Consider the following 18767-nt stretch of genomic DNA (forward strand, 5'->3'; position numbering starts at 1 on the left):
AAGTTGGGTAAAAGTCCCGAGGCCCTTATACGTAAATAAGAAAGGCCCAAAACGCAAAGTTACCCCTTCGAAACGCCAAGAGCCGACTGTAATATTTGAAAATCTTACAGCAGGTCTCAGGCGGGCCGCGTAAAGGTTGCAAAGGGCTTTACGCGGGCCGCGCTGACAGTGAAAGATATGGGTTCTGACAAAAGGATTCAGACGGGCCGCGTGAAGGTTAAGAGGACCCTTACGCGGGCTGACTTAGATCATTATTGCAAGAGCATGGGCGTCCCCTAAACGACCCTTAGAACTCAGGGACACTTGTTGGTGATCTAGGAACTCTTGTAGACCTTGTTGTCAATGATCTAAGAGCTTATGAGCACTATAAAAGGCCACTAAGTTGCAACAAGTTCTTCACACCTTCCATCTGCATATTGGAGCATTTCTGGAGCTAAAGACTTCTCTCTAAGCTTCACAAATCGTGCATAGGACTTCAGTAAGTGTGCTCCACCCTTCTTAGTTAAGTTTTTGCTTAGTTATAGCTTAAAAGTCAATCTGTCGTAATTAACGATTGACTTAACGATTAATCACAAATGGTCCAGTGATTAGTCGAATCAAAGGTAGTTATATGTTGGTAATTATGTGGGCATTAAACCCTTAAAAGGGCACCCTCTGATTCCCACTCTAACTAGTCCAAATGTCGGGTCAAAGTTGCTTAGAAAAAGTCAACAGAATGCTAATTTTCGATTTAACGCATAATTAATAATGTAGATGGCATGTAACCTATTTTATCACTCATATAACTTGATAATAAGTATTATAACTGGTCTAAGCTTGTTTGATCCGACCATTTACTGTTTTGACCCGGTTCGGAACCGAAAGTCGCAAAGCTTTGACTTTTGCTTTGACTTCAGTTCTGACCCGCTTTGGTATGTTTTAGATATGCCTTAGGACTCTCTTAGGACCAGGTTACATGATGGTATAACCCTCTGTGGCTGGTTCGTTGTTTGTCCGAGTCATTTGCACATTTCCGTTATATGCTTAAATGTTGACCATAATGCCCTTTTGACTTTAAAACGAGAATTTTGGATATGCGAAAGGACAATAACCTTAGTTACTGATTTCTAAACATGTCCCTAAAATTTCATATCAATCTGAGGTCTAGAATAGGAGTTATGCTAAAAAGCGCAATTAAGAAAACTTTAATGATTTAACGGCGCAATTAGCATAAAGCCTATCTAAACCCAAATTTCGACACCAAACCTTTTACACCCTGATGTAAAATAATATTTTGGGATTTTTAAAGATCTTTAATTATTTTTAACCTGCTCATAACCTGCGGTTATGGCATTGATTCGGTAAATACCGAATATACCCTTTTCGAACATAAAATGAGTTCTACATGGTATTTTGACACGAATCCAGTTGCTACTGATTTTAAATAATAAATAAAGTATTTTGAACTTTATAACCTGTTCAAAAAACTCAGATTTCCTGTAGAACCCGGAAATCTCTTTTATAATCTTTAAAATGACCAAAATACCCCTACGGGGCGTATATTGGGATTAAACTCGTTATGGGCATAATGGAAGGTATCCTACTGATACCACAACCTCTCGGAGCATATTAACTTAGGAAACCTGTGTAGGACTCTTACGGTTACCCGTTACGCCATTTACGCGTTCGGTCCGGTTTATGTAACTAGTTTACATAAATTAGCCGAAACGGGTCAAACCTTGTCATTCTTATCTCAAAATCCAGAATGTGTTTAGTTTACCCATAATATACAAGTCTCCGAACTTGTTGGGTCCAATCCACATTCCATTCCCGGTTTTCGCCTTTCATACGATTAAACCGTATTTATCCTTTGAAACTAACTGGTCTAAACTTAGGCTAAATTAAAGACCCGTTAGGATTCTAATAGGTTATTATAAACCTTCGTTCCAGAATAGGAGACCAGTAAAAGATACTTGCATTTGCTTGTTGTGGTTATTACTTGCTCAGGTAAATACTTTTAACTTATTTCCCTTATACGGGCTTGGGGTACGGTATATAAAATACCGTTTGGTCGGGCAATTGACCCTAACTCATTAGTAGTTGGGTATTATCAATATGACCCGCTTGAAAATTTGGTTTTGTTTGTTTTACGCCTTTGGGAGTTTAATGACCATGTCCCGGATATCCTTGGCATCATTTTACGAAATGGCCACGACCTTGACACGCGGGTGTAGGCGTACACCCGACAATGTGTCCATACTTATAAAGGTATAACCATTGGTTTTCCCGCCGCGGTTTTGTACTATGTGGTGTGTCAATTAACCTTAAACCGGCACAAACCGGGTGACTGAACGCATAACGAACATGTAATTCTTTTACAAGATTAAATTTGATTAATTATCCCAAGTTATAAAAGTTTGTGCCTTGTGCATTTAAAACAATTTTATTAAACCTTTTACAAAAGTGTCGGTTGAATGTATTTACCAGTGTAAACTGACGTATTTTCCCCAAAAAGATTAAATGCAAGTTCTACACGAAATAGGCTGGCCACTCCTTAGCATCGTTAGAGTCTCACAAGCTTGGATGCCACTATCTGTTGAACATTATTTCCTGTTTTATTTTTGATCCCCTGTGGATTATTTCGACTACTTGTGATACTTGGATATTACATTTGTTGGTTGAAATATATCTATCTTATTGCTTCCGCTATGCATTTAAATATTGTGTGGTTTGACTATATTGTTGCCAACTACGTCATGGTAATTCCCCACCGGGCCCACCGGTGAAACGTGTGGAAATCGGGGTGTGACAAGGGCCCATTACCAATATTCATATGATATCTACATAATTTTGCAAGTTTTATATTCATGAGTTTATATTTTATATGTTTTATACACGTTGGATAACTAACTGAAATTAACCGAAACTGATCCATAACCAATAGTTAATCGAACAACGATTAACCGACCATTGGTTATAATTATGGTTAATACTTTTCAATTAACCGAACCCTCAATTAATTAAGTATCGGTACCGAATCCATGGTTAACAGAATTTGCACACAGGATATACCCTTATGTAATTTAGTGGTAAGAAATAAGAATTCCAAGCTCGTATGTTCACTTTTTCATGATTTTTTAACACATAGAGTGGCGATACACACTTTTTCCTTTTAGTTTAAATGTTTTTTTTAATTTTATTTTCACTTTTTCATTTTGCCTGCCTTTTATTTTAAATGTATTTTTTCCCATTGTCTTAGCCTATTAACATGTTTTGATCTGTACAATATGCTCTACAATTTTGTTTTGATGTAACTTAACAAATATGAATGAAATAATGATAGATTTAATTGTTAAAAAAAGTATCATCATTCTCAACTTAATTTGGTTTTTGGGATGTTGGAAGTTCAAATAGTTGCACGAAACTTTCATATTTCAGTTCATGGTTTAAATATTTCTACGTATAGTTAGTAAGTAAAACCTAACACATTACACTTGGTTTACTTTGTAAATCATTATATAGTTATAGTGTGCTTTATGCAGAACTATGCAAATTTATGATGATGTTGAGTTCGAATTTCTCTTATTGATGTTGCTCATTGACTAAGGATATGATCTTTTTTGATGACTTAAATCCTGACCAAAATACGTTATGACCCGACCTAATCCACCCATTTTATCAGGCACCCTAAAAGTGTCCAAATTATCAAGTTAATTTAAGCCTCCAAAAAAATTGAGTTAGCCGTGGTTGAAACTTTAAATCTTTATAGAATATATATTGTAAGCCTAATAATTATTTTGAAATTCAATTAGCCAACCCATAATTCTTCAATACATAAACCCAACATGATTATTGCTCTTAGATGACATGGATTATTTTGAATTTCAATTAGCCAACCCATAATTCTTCAATACATAAACCCGACATGATTATTGCTCTTAGATGACATGGTGATAGGTGGTGAAACCGGTGATGATGGTGGTGGTGGTTATGGGTGGTGCAATGATGGTATTCAAATAGATTTCAATTTTTACAGATTAGAAGATTATAAATCAAAACTAATTTATAAGCAGATAGATATTAATGATCATTTTTTTATGAATGCCCAATAAGTATTGACTAGTTGTATGTGTGGTTTAGGGATGGGCGTGTATGCATTCAAAACCTTTACGTAAAGCTACATTGCGCTTTGTAATTCTATAACGCGTTATTTTATTAGAATGGCGAAAAAGGTTAATGACATGACTTTACAACAACAACATCAACAACAACAAAAGCCAACTGTGACGTTGTTTTGCGACATGTATGTTTGTGATTCGATCACTTGTCATTGCCATTGAAAACTTGGTTTTGAACAAAATTTATACCAATACGTACATAAAAATAAGCACATCACAATGACATACTCGAGACATTATAAAACATTGTATCTTAAAAGTTATAAAAGAGAGGGTGAGGTTATTTTACAAATGGATCCTCAAGTGCTAAATGATATGAGGGTATTCATCTCAGTTTAAACGTGCTTAACAATGTGGTTTTAAGTATTTAATCACGAGAACTTTACTTTGAGTTTAAATTGATTTGCAGGTATCGGAGCTTAACAAATGGTTTCCAGGAGCTAAACGAGGGTTTAGAAGCACATTGATAACACGGGAATGGAGCACACGAAGAAACATAAGAAAATTGGGCTAGGGTACACATTACTCCCAAGAGGGTGCAATATGTGCCCTTAACAACTACATAGGGGTGCCCACAAGGGCGGAAACTAGAGGGTTTTGTAAGATAGGGGCGCAATGTGTGCCCCTATGTCACCTAATCTCACAAATTAGGGTTTTCACATCCTATATAAACCTAACATACCCCAAACGAAAGTCATTCACCTCCCATATGTTTTTACGGCATCCCAAAGGCAATTTTGAGGCATTCCAACCTATTCCAAGCACACCAGTTAATGAATTCAAGATCCACAACGACAACCAGCGAAGATTCAAGCATGCCGATGAGCAGCTGAATCACGCGTGATCTCCTCCGGGTGTAGGGTTTGTGATTGATATCGTTAACTTTAGTTTTAACCTAGGTTTTGGCATTGAATTTGTTAACTTCTTAAGTTTTGATCAAATGCAATTGTAGTTTTACATTTAAGCGATTTGGTTTTGATGAACACTAAATTGATGAACTTTTTATTCTGATTTGTTTATTGGTTTATATTTCACAATAAAAAACATTTTTCGGCGACCGGAGACTAACGGCATTAGGGTTCTGTTAGATAGAGTCCATTGAAGGCCAATATGTTAATAGTTGTGACTGTCAGTGGTTAACTTTTAAGTTAGCACTGTTGACGACTAACGGCGAATAATTGAGGTTAATAAAATTCAATATTCCTGTAATTTATAATTATATATGTTAAATTAAATAATTCTGATAAATAATGACTCCATAAAAGAAAGACAAAGAAAAAATACATGCATGGGCGGATCTACATTGAAAGTTACGGGTTCACACGAACCCACTCGGTTTCACATTTTTACTAGAGTAGTATATAGAAAATTCTAAATGAACCCATAAAAGAAATTTTGGTTGAACCCATTAACAAAATTGACAGATGGCTGACTGGTTAAGCCGCCCAGTTCCAACCTAGTGATTGCTTGTTCGACTCTTGCGGTGTTTGATTTTTTGAAGGTTTATTTTTTCCTGAAACACGCACATCAGCCCTGTTCCCTAAAACAGGCCTAAGATTTTACATTATACCAGTGTCCCATTCCCCATTTTTCCTGAAACACGCACATCAGCCCTGTTCCCTTAATCTCTTCGACCCTCTTATTACCAAATCTCCCATTCTCTTAAGCAAATTGATCCCTAAACTTCACCCTTTTTGTGTCTTCTTCACCATTTTGTGTATACATTCTTTGGATTTTGTAGGTCAGTTCTTTTCATTTTTACTTTACAAGGTTTTTATTTTACCATGAGTGATTAAATTCATGAACATACTTGTTAGGTTTCTATTTTACCATGAGTAAATAAATTCATGAACATACTTGTTTGAACTTGTGATTTGGGGTGGATTGAACAAAGTTGGATCTTTCTATATTTTATTGAGAGTATGCATACAAGCTGCTCAATGATATGTCTGAATAAGAATTGCATGATTATACAATACAAACTTGTGATTGAGATGACAGTTGAGTTGAAGTAATCAATGGCTATGATAAAACTTATTCCCATTCTTTTTGATTTTGCAAATTGAATTGAAGTAGATGCTATTACCATATGGCTGCTAAGTATAAATTACATGTCTTATTTGCTTAAAAAATGATTGAAACAGAGCACCCCTAGTGAATAAATAGGAACCAAGGACTGACCATTTGTATTATATCGGCCCGGTTTCGATTAATTTTCGGTCTTGTTTTCGAGTAATTTCGGGTCAGGCCGAAATCTATTAACCGCTAATTGTATTGTATTTTTATTTTTTAGTATGTGATGAATTTTACCCGACCCAAACCGTCGAACCGACCCGGATTTTTTACATCCGGTCCTATGATATTAGAGTATCTAAAAAAACAATGAACCCACCGGAAAAAAAATCCTGGATCCATCAGTGGATACATGCATGTAACTTGGTCATTTATAGTAATAATTATAGCTTTAAAATTTCATATCCTCCACCAATTCCCCCACATATTGAGTTATTGACTTTCCTACTTGGTTTTACCCTCTGGAAAATAAGTGTTCAATGTATTTAAAATGCAACATTTAAGTTGTATTTGAAACTATATTTCACGTGTCATACATAAATCGAGAACTATAAATAAAAATATCAATACATGTATCGGTTTGTTTTAGTAGCTGTACGAAAGAAAGAAAAAAATTCAAATTCAATTTATCAAAACCGAAAGACCATAAAAATGTATATGGGTATCAGTACCGATGTTTGGTCGGTATCAGTTCGTTACAGTACCAATACCCGATGATAGGATACAAAAATTTATTTTATTTTGAACAAAACTCTATTTTCAATAAAATATATATCGGTATAATAAACTTCATATATTAATTACGATTTTGAAAAACACACCACCATTATTGGCTGGATGGAAATCTTATCCACCTGCTTCTTTTGCTATGTGGCGAAAAGGCCAGTCTTTTTTGAATCTAAATATTAAAATGATATATATTTTGTTGTTTTGTGTTTGTTTATTTTCTAAAAATAACATGACTATAAGATCATGGGGTATGATGGTCGTGGGTTTGGGGGTATGAGTTGACACATGGGGGCATGTGAAATAGCTAGTTTGGTTTGGCCATCGAGAGCCCGCCATGTCACCTTGCTAGCCCGCCCTACGCCCGACTTCAAACCCAAACCCCAAGGGCCACCCCAACCCAAGCCCCCGGGTTGGTGGCTTAGACGTTTTCAACCAACCCAAACCCCCCAACCCAAACCCCATACCCCATAGTCTAAGATATAAAAAACTAAAAAGATATAAACATGTATACTCATTTTTGTGTCTCTAATTATGATAAATGCCTGAACCAAAATAATTTTAGGCAATGTGTAGTCATAAAGACTTTTTGAGGGCGTTATGCGACAACTGGCGAAATGCGTAAGAGATGGGCTTTATGGTGCTTTAGACTATGGGGTATGGGGCGGGGGTTGGGTACAAACGCCCAAGTCACCACCCCGGGTGGGCTTGGGTTTCGGCGTGGCCCCTTGGGCGGGGGTTTCAGCCCGGGCGTTGGGTGGGGCTACCCACATGACATGGCGGAACCTCATTGGTAGGGCTGTAAACGAGCCGAGTCGAGACGAGCTAGACCCAGCTCGAGCTCGGCTCCAACTCGATTCGAGCTGGCTCGGCTCGAGCTCGAATTTCAAATCGAGCTGAGATTTGAGGCTCGAGCTCGACTCGATAGAATTCGAGCTAGCTCGGCTCGGCTCGATCTAGCTCGAACTTACAAAAAACCGCAAAATTTACTACTTAAAAAGCCCTTAAAATGAATTTCTTCATAGACTAAGGGTCATAATTGCCATTTAATTTAACCATATGGCTAATTATGCAAGTATAAATAGTTAATTTACTTTGTACATTGTCTTTACCTTCTTTTATAGGGGAGATATTCCCTTAGTTTTTGTTTTCCAAGCGATGTGGGACAAAAAATGAAGGATGTAAACCTTATCGAGCCAGCTCACGAGCTCACGAGCCGAGCCAGGCCAAGCTCGAGCTCGGCTCGTTTACAAACCGAGCCGAGCCGAGCTAGCTCGTTGACAACCGAGCCAATTTCGAGCCGAGCTTTCTTCGAGCTTTTTTCGAGCGAGTTTCGAGCGAGCTGCGAGCCACGAGTTTTTTGAACGCCCCTACTCATTGGCCAAGAGAACTAGCGCTTTGAAATTGGCTTTTTTTCACGCCACCTCAGCCACGCCCCACTATACCCCTTTGAAATTGGCTTCTGGTCTTGGGTGCCCCATACTCCACGTGTCGCACCATGCCCTCAACCCACGCCCCACCATACCACACGATCTTATATCACAAGAGGGTGTAGTGGTAAGGGGTTATATAACCCTTCAATTATACATACATACATACATATGTATGTATATATATATATATATGTGTGTGTGAGTGGGGGAAACAATGTGCAAATCCTTCACGCCGCTATATGTATCGCGTTGGCTTCAAAAAACATCCCCATAGCGCCCCCTGTTTCAGTGTTGGGCGGCACTATAAGACGCCATGACCTTGTTCCCCGTTATAAAGCGCCCCACTACGGATGCTCTTAGTCAGTCACTATGTAAACATGTAACGAATCATGATTAATATCCGTGTATAAAAAATGAGTATTGAAAAGTAAACAATAATAAATAAATAAATAAATAAGATATATATTTTAAAAAATGACTCTCACTAAATTATTATTTATAGACAGAGAAACGTTATTATTGTCAAAAGCATATGCGGTGGAGCCTATGCAGACGAAGGTACATATCTCCCTAGCACCATTCAAATTTAAAAAACCAGTGGGGTTGAAAGTGAATGCTTTGAAAAAATCCATTTGCTATGTTTTTGGTATCTTTAAGTATGATAAGGTTTTAGGACTAATAGATCATTGTTTTGAAAAAATCCATTTGGTATGTTTTTTGTATCTTGGTGATGTGATAAGGCTTTGGGACCAATAGTTTATGAGTTTGATTCTCACAAGGGGTTTTTCTCATATTTATTGGATTTCCTTCTGAATTGGTGTCTAGACATTATGCCTAATGGAGATGGATATGATCGGGTGGTTCAACTGGTGACACGATGATACTCCAGTGGTCCATCAGTGATCCAAATTTGCCGTTAAAAAAACAAAATTCTAAATATGGAGGGAATTGTTTATTCGTTTAAAACTAATTTATACTCTTAATCTATTTATTATTATTTTTGCTGATTTTTCGATGATTTTATATTTTTTTTTAAATAATTAGTGATTTTTTCAAATTCAAATTTGTTTTACTAAAGGAAGAATATCTTTACAAAAATCTTGTGAGAAAATGGCATTCTATTATATGTTCATACATTACCTTTGAAAAAATATGTTACTTTAATTATTATATTTTATTAGTCAAGACAAGTAAGTTAAGAGATTTCTTAAGCCTTTGAAAAATATGTTACTTTAAGTATTATATTTTATCAGTCAAGATAAGTAAGTTAAAGAGATTTCTTAGTTTCTTTAAGCGTCAACAAATTCTATATCAGGCACGTTCATCATTCTAAAGAAAAAAACCCTTGACCCACCTAGAAAATATTGTATCAAGTGGGACTCTAACCCATACCTTCACATTGAAAGGCTATGAGTTATCTCCTCTCAAACCAATTAATCTAAGATTCATTAACTAAGTTTCTTAGTTATTATAAGCAAACTAGAAAAACACCTGCGCTACGCAGCGGGGCTTCAGTTACGATACCGTCCGATTGCACATACTCTGCAGGATTTCGGTTGGTATTGGTTATGATATATCGATTGAAAACCATCAAAGGAAATTTACATCAGATGGTATGTGACGCGTAAGGTTTTTTATTTGGAAAAAAGGGTTCTTTAAAAAAGTTATTAAGGAAATAATGCTTTGTTATGGTTTATTAAACATCTTTAAAAAAAGTTATTAAAGAAATAATGCTTTGTTATGGTTTATTAAACATCCATGGAATTTCTTATAAAATGTATTTATTAAAATAATGTGATTAAAAAAGCATGTTTAAGTTTATAAAACTATGTTTTGAAATTCCTACAAATTTATACTAAACGGAGGTTTGGCTTATAGAGAAAAAAAGCCCACAAAGCTCAAGTGGTTACAACTTGGTTTTTGATTACTCGTCACAATATATTTGGGTTTGATTCCTGCAAATATTTAGTTTGGCCATAAAATAAAAGACTGGAAAATCGCTGAACAAGAGACCCGAACTCGCATGCAAGCGTCTAGAATAGAAGGCTCTTTCCGTCATAGCACTTACCTAAAATTGTAAATGTATATAATTGAACCTTGTTAAAAAAAATTAAAAAGACTTAATTACTGTTTTCGTCCCTATGGTTTGTCAAAAATCACCATTTCAGTCCATTAGTTTAAAACTTGCGATTTCAGTCCCTGTAGTTTCACTTTCGTAACCATTTCAGTCCTTGTGGTTTCACTTTTGTAGCCATTTTAATCCATTATTCTGTTAAGTACAGGGACTGAAATGGTTACGAGGTGGACTAAAATGATTACGAAAGTGAAACCACAGGGATCGAAATCATAATTTTTAAACTAATGGACTGAAATAGTGATTTGTGACAAATCACATGGATGAAAACAATAATTAACTCTATTAAAAAAATAATAATAAATAAAGGATGCCATGGCATCCACCTATTGGTGCCACCACCCAAAATAACCATTCCAAGACAAAAAAAAAAAACTATTGTACATGCCCTTTGAATTGGTATGGTTATATAATTAGAACAATTAAAAAATAAGGAAATATTAGAATTTGTCATCTGTATTTTTTTGATATGTATGAGCAAATCAGAATTGAAAACCATATAATGGGCTTTATAAATTATTTATTCAACACATAAGAAGCAATGTATTTTAAAGGTTAAATTTTTAATAAATGTAATCCTTATAATAGTATTATTAATTTGTTATTAGTATCTAGTACTAGTATATATGTTAATTACTGTTAATTGATTATACATATTTATAAAAGTAAAGTAAACTATAACAAAATCTATGAACAGTAAATATTTCAACTCAATTCATTATACACATTTGTAAAAGTAAACTATAACAAAATCTATGAACTAGTAAATATTTCACAAATTCTATAACTATTTAAAATGATAAATACCCGGGTCCTTCTAGTCTAATGGAATGGAGGTGATGGTTAAAGTTTGGGATAGAATCTGACTCAAGAGAGTTTTTCTACAGTGGTGTGTTTCCTTCTTAATGGTGTTCTTTGGTGAGTAAGACCTGGAGCGTCAAAATCAATATGGAAGGTTGACATCCCGTCTCAAGAAGACTCACTCAGGCATTAGGGATAGCTTTAGAGTTCAAAAAGAATTTTAAATAATAAATTTTCAAAACTAAGGGGTTGCATTTACGTTTTTTCTATTGGGTGTACCTATTGGCACACCAATGTGCCTATATGCACACCCTACAGTGTCGAGTTGTAGCCAAAGCGCGGCGTTCTGGTCCGGTCAACCAGACAAAGACTGACGGATGTCTGACGGGTCTGTTGATCGGACCAAAACGCCGAGCTTTGGTCGCGTTTTGGTCCTGTCAAAAAAACACTTTTTGGGGTGACTATCTACACCAAGTGTGTAGATAGTTTGAGCCTTTATTAGTTTTTAAGTTCTATTTATTACACAAACAGTCCCTATAGTTGTTTTACAGTACACATATGTATATATAAAATTTAATTACATAGCCCTTGACGTTTTTTTGTTTTACAAAATAGTTAAAACTAGTAAATTACAACTACATGGACTGTTTGTGTAATAGATAAAACTTAAAAACTAACTTCAGTTAAAAATAATTAACGGAAGTTCATTAAGAACCAACATGTTGATAGATAGGATTATTGTATAACAATTACGTAGATAAGATTATTATTTACCAACGGGACAAAGGTTGGTTTATTAAAAACCAATTTTCCTAGCCAATTTGAAGTAAATCGTACCACTTGGCACTGTTTGGATACAATAATAGAGAAGTACTTTAATGGAAATGAGATGCCCATGTGCGATGTATACAGTTTTAACGGTACATTGGAACATCAATTTCGGCACATTGGATTCATCCAACAAATTTGTTTTTCAGTTTCAAGAATATTGTTTGGGGGATTTCTAAATTACAATTAAAGGGTACACATTTGTCTGTGCTTGGGTTGTTCATATACAGTTTTAACGGTTTTTAAGTCACACATAAGCCAATATTAGGTTACCAACTGTTTGCTTCCGGTTTGAGCTTGGTCCCATTAACCTCAACATTAGGGCCGTTCATGAGCCGAGCCAGGGCAACTTTGAGCTCGGCTCGATTGTAAACCGAGCTACCAAGCAAGCCAAACCGAGCCAATCTGGCTCGTTACGAGCCGAGCTAGACTCATTTTCTAACCGAGCCATATCGAACAAACTTTTCCCGAGCAACCTCTGAGACGCAAGCTTTTTGGACAGCCCTACTCAGCATGTATCCATTTTAGATATCAAACAAAATGTTGGTTTTACTTGCAATGCGGTTAAGAATTAATATGTAATGTGGGTTTTACTTGCAATCCGGTTAAGAATTTATTAATATGTACATTGGCTTGCAGTCAACAGTTTATCTATCATACATTCATACGCCAGTTTTATCTTTAATTAAAAACTTTAATTAAAGAGTTAAATGTCATTTTAGTCCCTGTGGTTTGCGTCATTTTACCAGTTTAATCTAAAGGTTTGAAACGTTACCGTTTTAATCCACTGGGTTAACTCCGTCCATTTTTTCTGTTAAATATAATTTAAAATTTTGAAACCGACCGACCAAAAGAAAACAGCCACAAAACCAAACCAATGACATTGACCGACTTATTAACATTCCCTACTTTTAAGTTTGGAAAACGATTTAACAAAAAAAAAAAAAAACAGAAAACGAAAACATGCAGCAATAACAGCTGCAATTGTGAACATTGACTGGAAACGGTTGTGAATGACGATAATGGAAGTCTACAGAGCAAGACGACGCTCATGGTGTTCGACAGCGGTGATGGAAATTGATTAAAGGCGGGTTACGGGTAAGGCAGCCGTGGAGGCAAACAACTGACGGGGGAAGGTGATAACAACACAGATAGTTAAGACAACAATTGATTGCGCTTGACAACTGCGTTAACTACCAATAGGGACAGCAAAACTAAATGCTTCGGTGGCAGCCCAATGACTTCTGGTCCAATATTTATGTAACTCGATCAATGCTTATAAGCATAGTAGAACAGTTGCTTACAATATATAAAACACGAATGTGTCAATCTTCATCATCGGTGCTGTCATACTGCTGACATAATGAAGCAAGTCCATTACTTTGGCTAATCTTTTCTTCTTCAACTTTATCTTGTGTTTTAGCCTCTGACGGTTTCTTCACGACGCTAAACTTCACTGTCGAAGACTTCAGAACGATCCGCCCACTTGATGAACCACTCGCTTCTTCTGCAGTAATAATAATAATAGTATTATAAATATTAAGTTAAACCATTTCTACACACACAAAAAGAAAAAACCGTAGAATTTAATTTACCTTTCTTGTTCGGTTTGTCGACAATGCTGGCTTTGGTTAAGTAATCGGTCGGCTTGTCTTCAGAAATCTTCCTCTTCTGCATTACAATTACGCTATAAGATAAAATCTTTACGAAAAACAAACATACGATAGACACGATATACGTACGACCTTGTCATACCTTTGTGATATTATCGTCGTCGTCGTCATCAAGCTCGTCATCATCAATTCTTCGCACAAACTCTCGTGATCCCTAAAAAAAATTCAAAATTTAAGAATCTTAACAAACAGGTGATAGAAACATAGCGTGATTAACTCGATTATAAAACTTAAAAGTCGTACTAACTTGAAAAATAGATTTTATGAGTGCTTCGTCTTCTTCTTCAAGCTTTTCTTCCTGCTGTAAAAGACGAAGAAACAATATAAGCAATAACTCTAATAATCATATATAAATTTTATTATTTTAATGTTTATAACTAAATCGAATCAAATACCATACCTGTACGGGAGCTGATCGCTGCAAGGCTTCAAGCATTGAATCCACACTTACGTGTGCATGCCTTGACTGCAAAACAGATACAAATGGCGTTTTTAGATCCACACACGAACGTATAAATAAATAAACACACATATTTATGTGTGTATGGTTAGAAATAAACCTTCATAGACTTCATCTCATCGAGTGCCGAAAGAATATCCATTTCTCTTTTTGAATCAAGTGTTCGATTCTCCAACGATTTCATCGCATCTCCCATTTCTTCGGCATCTCTTTTCCTTTGCTCCTCGTCACCCACCTGAAACATTAACAATTTTTTTTATAAATGAATATAGTGTTAATTACGATTACAAAACAATAACTATCTAAACAAATTGATTTACAATTTCACACACATTGACAATAGACTCCGGGCGCCTTTCGACTAATTTGACCCATTTCTTTTTTAGTAACGATGTATTAATTGACCCCTTTGAGGTAAAAATAAAAATTTTATAAAGAGTAAAATGCCATTTTCGTCCCTGAGTTTTGGCCAGGTTTGCGACTTTTGTCCAAAGATTTGTTTTTTCGCATCTAGATCCAAAAGGTTTGAAATCTTGCCATTTTCATCCGGCTCGTTAACTCCATCCATTTTTCTCAGTTAATTCAAGGGTATTTTGATCTTTTTTGTTAACTTAAAGACGGAAATATCCCTGACTTAATGGGGAAAAATGGATGGAGTTAACGAGCCGGATGAAAATGGCAAGGTTTCAAACCTTTTGGATCCAAATGTGAAAAAACAAACCTTTAGACGAAAGTCGCAACAATAGTAGATAAAACAAACTATATTAATATTTTGTATATAGACTCACCTGATCTTCTGCACGCCAAGGCTCAAAATTTCGTGCGGCTCCAGACTCAACAGTATAATCGGAATTTTGAGGGTCGGTCTTCATAGTAATCTCGGCCGAACACTTCGTGCACTTGAAATAGAATCTAAATATTTGAATTCCAAGATATGTCTGCACACGTAACAAGTGAATGTCAGATTGTCAGTTACTCATATATGTCATATGTAGATGCATATGTATGTGGATGAGTGTTTATTGATAACATACCTCACCGATAACGTCTTCTTTGCGGGAGTTAAACTTTGTACCCTTGTAGATATAGTTCCCACATGTGCCACACCGAATGCTCATTGGAAGCATCATACGAACTTTAATCTGTTGGTTTTTTGGCATGCGCCTTCTTGGAATTTTAGCCGGATCGAAATCCGGTGGATAGTATTTATTCAGCACCTTTCGTTCTGCCATCTTTTCTTTCTTGCTTACTGATTAACCGATGGAAATAGGCTGATTATCCAATAAACTTCTGTTTAAACAAACAAAAAACATATTAGAATAAAAAAAGAGAATGTAAACACATTCACAACAAGGCATCAGGTATTAACATTTGAAAATCGAGCAAAGTACCCAACCAACCAACCAACCATACCCAGTAAATCCCACAAATAGCAAAGCTACTTATAGGGTCTGGGGAGGGTGGGATGTAGACAGACCTTGCCTCTATCCATCGGGATAGAGAGGCTGCTTCCAGAGAGACCCTCGGCTCGAAAACGCACATCATACCAACACACCAAGTCAAAGCATGTAGAAACACATAATTCGAAGACGACAATAATATCCTAGATAACATAGTGTGTAAAGAAAAATATCAATCAAGGGGCATCAAGATTCAACTATCAAGTTCATAGTTACCTAAATCGCTAGGGTACCACGATCCACGATCCAAGATTCAAACTTGGTTCAGGTGAGATGAGAACATGTTCTAATAAAAAATAGGTTCGGGTTGAAATGTGTCGCTTTAGAAAGAGCCTCACTGGACCGATCCAGCAGTTAATTATTAATCATTAACCATTCAATAAATTCCAAATAGCAGTCATGGTAGCAAATAAAAATGATATAAATACCATCTTAAGACCTCAAGCTGATGAAAAAGATTAATAATTAATATCAATTACATGTATAAGAATTCGGATACTCGTTAACAAATTTAGACACTTGATTCTTCCTATACAGAAACTTATGCCAAAGTTCACAAGATCTTCAGGCCAACAGCAAGAACAGAAACTAGAACAAGTCAAGAACAAATAAAGAATCTAAATCGAAACAACAACAAATTCTCCACTCAATTCAATCACAAAACAATAAAATCACAACAAATTTTGTAAAATTAAAGAAGAATCCCTCGTGTCATCTACCAAATCACACAAATAAACCCTAGAAAACGAACAAGATGAGGTCGATATTTGCTGCAAGTCTGATCAACTGCATATCTATTTTCCCGATGTCAGTACCTTTCTTCTTAGTTCTACCATTCGTCTTTCTTCTTATTGCTGCTATTAGTGTTTTAAGTCTTAGCCAGTTCCTACTTGCTACAATTGTTAGTGTTTTGCAAGTTGCAAAATGTTAATTTGTTTATGGTAGGAGAGTATAGTGACTTGTTAGTGTTAAATTGCTATATATGTAAATTTAGCATGATATTAAAATTACCGATATCCAACCGCGATAACCGATATCTCAAATGTAAGCATTAACTACTTAGCATCTATATCGCACATCTACATCAAAGGTAAGCTTTATTTGCTTCTTATTCTAACATACATGAACAAATTTTTAAGCAAAAAAGTCTCGATTTTATCTAAGTAGAAAACAATTCACGACGGAAACTTTTATCTAACGGTTACAAACTAAACGTCGCGATTCTTAACAAAATCCAGATTCTGGGCTTCAAATATTAAGTTAGATTCTTCAACCCTAAGAAGCTAAAGATGATAACAACATCCAAGACAACATAGTGTGTAAACTGTAAAGCAAACTGTCAATCAAAAAGTATAAACAGATCAACTCAAAATAAATAAAAACAAAATACATTAAAAATCCCCCAATTATTAAATTAAACTATCCACATAAATCAATCATGAAACGATAAACCACTAAATACAACCAGCAATTACATAACAGCATAACAGAAACCCTATCAAAAACAAACAATAAATCAGCAGTTAATTAAATTAAACAAGCCTATAAAAATCGCACAACGAATAATAATCAAAATCGCAAAAACCCTAATTAGCGACGGTCATAATCAATCGAAATCATGAAAAAAGAAGTAAACAGGAGGAAACTTACTGTGATATCCTTGTTTGTTGATTGAGAGATCGAAATCGCCTGTGGATGGAGGTATCCAACAACACCACAACGTAACCAGGTCGGGTTTTCAAAAGTGACCGCAACGATGTATGAAATTGTTTCAGGTTGTTTTCAATTTATTCGTATGGGGGTAAACGTCGGCTCTTTATGGCCCAATTCATAATTTGTTTATATGACCCGGCTCCTCAGGCCCAAAATGCAGAAGAAGCCCAAAAACTAAATCTTTAAGTAAAAGAAAATATATCTGTCTCGTGGTAAACGTATATGTCTACTACCAGGGCTGCTCATTTTTATCCAAAACCTGAAATCCGACCTAAATTCAAAGCCATCCGAACCCGAATTAGTGAATATCCGAAAAACCTGAACCCGAGAAACCCGAACCCGACCAACCCAAACTTTAAATGGTTCGATTATCGGGTCACTTTTTCCCTACCAAAAACCTGAAAAAAAACCTAAACATTTATTGTTTTTTTCTTATAGAAGTATTTCGGTTTAGAGTCTTTAATTTATGTAACCTTAAGTTTTGGGACTTTTAAATATTATAATAGCATATCGTCAAATAATGTTTGAACTTTGATAATATTCTTAAAGTAGTAATATGAATTTTGATAATATCTTGTAAAAAACATTAATTTTTCATTTTACATCTAAACCCGAAGTTTAGAGTCTTTAATTTATGTAACCTTAAGTTTTGGAACTTTTAAATATTATAATAGCAGGGGAAGGTTCATTTGAGAAAAAATATAATGTGAGAAGAAAAAACAGAAAGTCATAATGGTAAAACATTAAATTTATAACTCCTCCTATTAATTATCTTATCTCTCATTAATAAAGCAAAAAGAAAACATTTTATCCTACACATTTCAAAATTTATCCTACATATATCTTACACTACTGAAATTTACCCTACGCATATCTAAATTTATCATACACATTTAAGAATTTATCCTACATATACTAAAATTTATCCTACACATGTCGAAAATTGTCCTTAACCCTAAATTATTTTATCTTGAAATAGTATATTTAACAAGGAGTTACAAGTTTAATTAGTTAGCTAATTAATTACAATTAGAAATTTACCTATATGCCCTTATTAATAATATTAAATGCACATATTAAATGAAGTAAAATAGAGCATTTCTATTGGTTTAAAACTTATTCTTTTTATTCTTACAAAATTTTTCTTCTCATTTGAACTCTCCACTATAATAGCATATCGTCAAATAATGTTTGAACTTTGATGATATTCTTAAAGTAGTAATATGAATTTTGATAATATCCTGTAAAAAACATTATTTTTTTATTTTACATCTAAACCCGAAAACTTAACAACCCGACCCGAACTAAC

General features: G+C 35.1%; 1 protein-coding gene across 1 annotated transcript; it reads right to left on the reverse strand.

Annotated features, from left to right (window-relative positions):
• Positions 1-13304: 13304 nt before the first annotated feature.
• LOC110889781 (splicing factor YJU2) lies at positions 13305-17539 on the reverse strand. Its single transcript, XM_022137345.2, has 9 exons — positions 17396-17539; positions 15320-15575; positions 15074-15223; positions 14386-14520; positions 14226-14291; positions 14073-14126; positions 13908-13979; positions 13748-13823; positions 13305-13659 (listed from the first exon to the last, which is right to left on the reverse strand). Exons 2-9 carry the CDS (start codon positions 15515-15517, stop codon positions 13478-13480), a joined length of 933 nt encoding a protein of 310 aa, XP_021993037.1. The 5' UTR covers positions 15518-15575; positions 17396-17539; the 3' UTR covers positions 13305-13477.
• Positions 17540-18767: the final 1228 nt, after the last annotated feature.

The sequence above is a fragment of the Helianthus annuus genome, chromosome 11 (assembly GCF_002127325.2).
Source record: "Helianthus annuus cultivar XRQ/B chromosome 11, HanXRQr2.0-SUNRISE, whole genome shotgun sequence".
Taxonomy (NCBI): domain Eukaryota; kingdom Viridiplantae; phylum Streptophyta; class Magnoliopsida; order Asterales; family Asteraceae; genus Helianthus; species Helianthus annuus.

Coding starts and splice junctions, on each gene's coding strand:
- LOC110889781 (XM_022137345.2), bottom strand. CDS start 15,517: ATGGCAGAACGAAAGGTGCTGAATAAATACTATCCACCGGATTTCGAT. Junction 14,292..14,385: donor ATGAGATGAAGTCTATGAAG/GTTTATTTCTAA, acceptor TCTGTTTTGCAG/TCAAGGCATGCACACGTAAG. Junction 13,980..14,072: donor TCATAAAATCTATTTTTCAA/GTTAGTACGACT, acceptor AATTTTTTTTAG/GGATCACGAGAGTTTGTGCG.